The following is a 3,222-nucleotide window of genomic DNA, read 5'->3' as shown; positions in this document are numbered from 1 at the left end:
ATATATATATATATATATATATATATATGTCAATATTAATAAAACCACGATTAGATATTAAATACCATAATTCCATGTTACTGAATGCAACGATCTGATATAATTTTGATCGTTCAAAAAGTACGAGCTAAAAGTGGAAAATCACTCTTTGATTGCTGAATGAACTTACAGTGACTATGTCATAGTCGGCACTATCGCGTATTACGATTAATTTATAGGTACCATCGTCAATGAATTCGTTTAGCGTTTGAAAAGGTAGAACATGAGTACATGCCGTCAGGAAGCAAATTAATGCCGCTGAATAGTGAGCCATTATTAGCACCGCCGTCAAAATTATCGTGAAATACGCGACACGCAGTGATGAACTTTTTGGAAACTCTGAAGAAATAAATAAGTTTAATTACAGCTCCAATAACTTTTGAAAAAGAAGAAAATAGAATTAGAATATCAAATCAAAAGAAAATAGAATATCAAATTTAGGGTAACTTCGGCAAATACGCCGCGCTGGGATTTACGCTGCAGAAATTAGAAAAACTAGAAGAAAGGGAGTAATTTTCCCGCAACTACTTTGTTACATGCCTTTATGTTATATTAGTATTGTGTTATGATTTCAGTTTCTTACTATTAATATTAATGAAATTATTATGAGTTGAATCGATATTTGTCACTATGTTAAGTAGCATCATCATAAATTATGATCTACATAAAATGATTACTGTAGGACGTGCAAAGACTTAGTGATTATTTCATGATAGATGAGTATAGAGGAATAGTAAAGCATGTTCTATAGCAAAATACAAGTTTCTTTACTCTTTTATTCTTTGCTCTTTTAGTTTGTTATGTTAATTATCTCACTTGTTTGGAATGTACAGCATTTTTAGCAAGCGGGATTTATGCTCAAAGTATACAAAATGCGCAGATTGAATTCAGTGCACTAAATGCAATAAACGCATTACATGAAATATGTACCTCATGTCATAACACTTGTAATGTAGGAAGATTGTAATTATTATTTATTACTTCTTATACATATTTATCATTCTTATTCCTTAATAAAACTTTATAAACGCATTTTATAAGTTATTTTACATCTTATTTTAAGTAGACCGGCTTTGATTTCTATAATTTGTGTTATCACACATGTACGGTTCTATAATATATTATATTGTTTAATAAATTAAGTTTTTGATAGATGCATATATACCGGAGTTACCCTTAACTCTTAACTTAATTAAAATTTAAATTATCTTATTCTCTTTATAAAAAATGAAGCAGTCGTGACATATTTTATGAATATTTTATGACCAAATATTTAAGTTAATTGCTTTAAAAGTATTGTAAACTTTATATTAATACCTATAAGCGCCTGCTGGCAAAAGATACCCCAAATGCAGATGAAATTCTCAGAGATCAGATCCACGATGCTTCGTGATTGATCGCGACATATTTTCATGAAGAATAAGAGTAATGGTGCGGTCGTTATCAATATGATAATTGTAACCCAAGTGCGCGAACTGAAGATCTGTTGCGATTATACGAGTATAAAAGATTAATTCAAGTTTATCAAATCAAGCTCGATTTAAAAATAAGCTGTTTCGATACATTGACGACAATTGCCAAAATTATATCAAGATATTTTATGTTGTACTTTTTATTTTATACTAATTTGTACGCAAGTTAAGAAATTATTGTAATTTGGAAATTGCTTAATTGATATTTAAGTTAGTAAGCTAAGACTTTGCTATTATATACATGCAGAACATATTGTTAAAATCAAATTAATTAATTAATTTGTATAATAATAATAAATTAATTTATTAATCTTTTTTACAACATGTAAAAAGTAATTTAAGCAATTAGTTTTGTACTTATCAGTATTTTTTACTTATCAGAAATTTTTTATCTATAATTATTTCTCATTGCTCATTTATCATATATTTTTATTTAATATCAGACATTGTTTATCCGGAGTAATAAAAAAAAAATTGATGAAGTACGATTTAAATGAGTAGTACGCCTTAGGCAAATCTCACCTATTATTTTCGAGGTGATTACAACGAGATAAAAAGCTAAACTAATAATTTGAATGTTAATAAATGATATTACCTGAAAGTAGCCGATCCACTTGATGCCACATATTCCCGGTTCCTTGAAATACAGATTGATTTTAGATATGATCAAGGGCAGCGTGAAATCGACAAAACAAATTCGAAAACTCGTCAACGCCATGTCGGCGACTGCGAAATCCGCGCGATTATATACGATCTCTCCCATCACTCCAGACCAGATGAGAGTTTGTCGATTCCGCATTCCGTATTCGAGCTTTTGTGAGACAATATTCATGGTGAAGTTAAGATGACTCATGAGCTCCTCGAATACTTTTGTGTACGTAGTAGCCATTTGATTCCCAATTGCCGAAATAAAATTCTGTATTTATTTACCACCAATTAATTAAACAGAAACCGTTTCATAATTATTTCTAACATAAGAATTATAGAATTATACAGTACATAAATTTTTTAATTAATTAATAACATTAGTAATAGAAATATTTGACACTTCAAACATCTTTAATTTTTAATTGTTAAAAAATTGATGTAAAAATCTTTTAAACAAATTTTTACATATATTATTTATATATGTCTATATTATGCATATAAAATATACATCAAGCAATAAAAATGTATATGTACATAATATATAAATTTTTAAAAAGATCGTTAAAATGAAACCATCTTTTAATATTTAATTTGAAAAGTAATATTTAACTCAAGCGTTAAATTTGCATCAATATATTATTAATTAATTATAAAAACGTATATATACTTTTCATATATACTATTTTATCCTTAATAGCAAAGTATATTGACAATAATTTCATTAAATATTGATAATTTTAGAAGAGTATTAATCAACACTTCTTAGACTGAGTTCATTTTGGACATTCACGCACATAAGCTTTATTCTATATTACATCATATAATTACATCATATAATTACATCATATAAATACAAAAGGATGAAAATGTACCTTCGATGTCAAACTAATACTTGTTATTAATTAAATGCAAATACAAGGTATCAATATATATCGCACATCCATTGACGATGTCAATATTGGTAAAATACAAATTGCTGCATATTGATGTAATGATGATCTAATCATATATAATAATATGCAATAAATTTCTCTATTGCATATTTTAGTCTTCTTCACAGGAT

The 3,222-nt window shown here is 27.4% G+C and overlaps 1 protein-coding gene across 1 annotated transcript in view; it reads right to left on the bottom strand.

Annotated features, from left to right (window-relative positions):
* The window catches only part of LOC108687427, a 14,463-nt gene that overhangs the window by 10,268 nt on the left and 973 nt on the right, over window positions 1–3,222 (bottom strand). The window contains exons 2-5 of the mRNA XM_018193179.1: window positions 2,107–2,427; window positions 1,357–1,522; window positions 146–378; window positions 82–94 (exon numbers count right to left, since the gene is read on the bottom strand). Of these exons, the coding sequence (XP_018048668.1) occupies window positions 82–94; window positions 146–378; window positions 1,357–1,522; window positions 2,107–2,427 (733 nt within the window). The remainder of the gene's footprint in view (window positions 1–81; window positions 95–145; window positions 379–1,356; window positions 1,523–2,106; window positions 2,428–3,222) is intronic.

This window comes from Atta colombica, unplaced genomic scaffold (genome assembly GCF_001594045.1).
Source record: "Atta colombica isolate Treedump-2 unplaced genomic scaffold, Acol1.0 scaffold207, whole genome shotgun sequence".
NCBI classification, from domain to species: domain Eukaryota; kingdom Metazoa; phylum Arthropoda; class Insecta; order Hymenoptera; family Formicidae; genus Atta; species Atta colombica.
The sequence above is the reverse complement of the archived record's forward strand: the minus strand, read 5'-3'. Positions and strand labels throughout refer to the sequence as shown.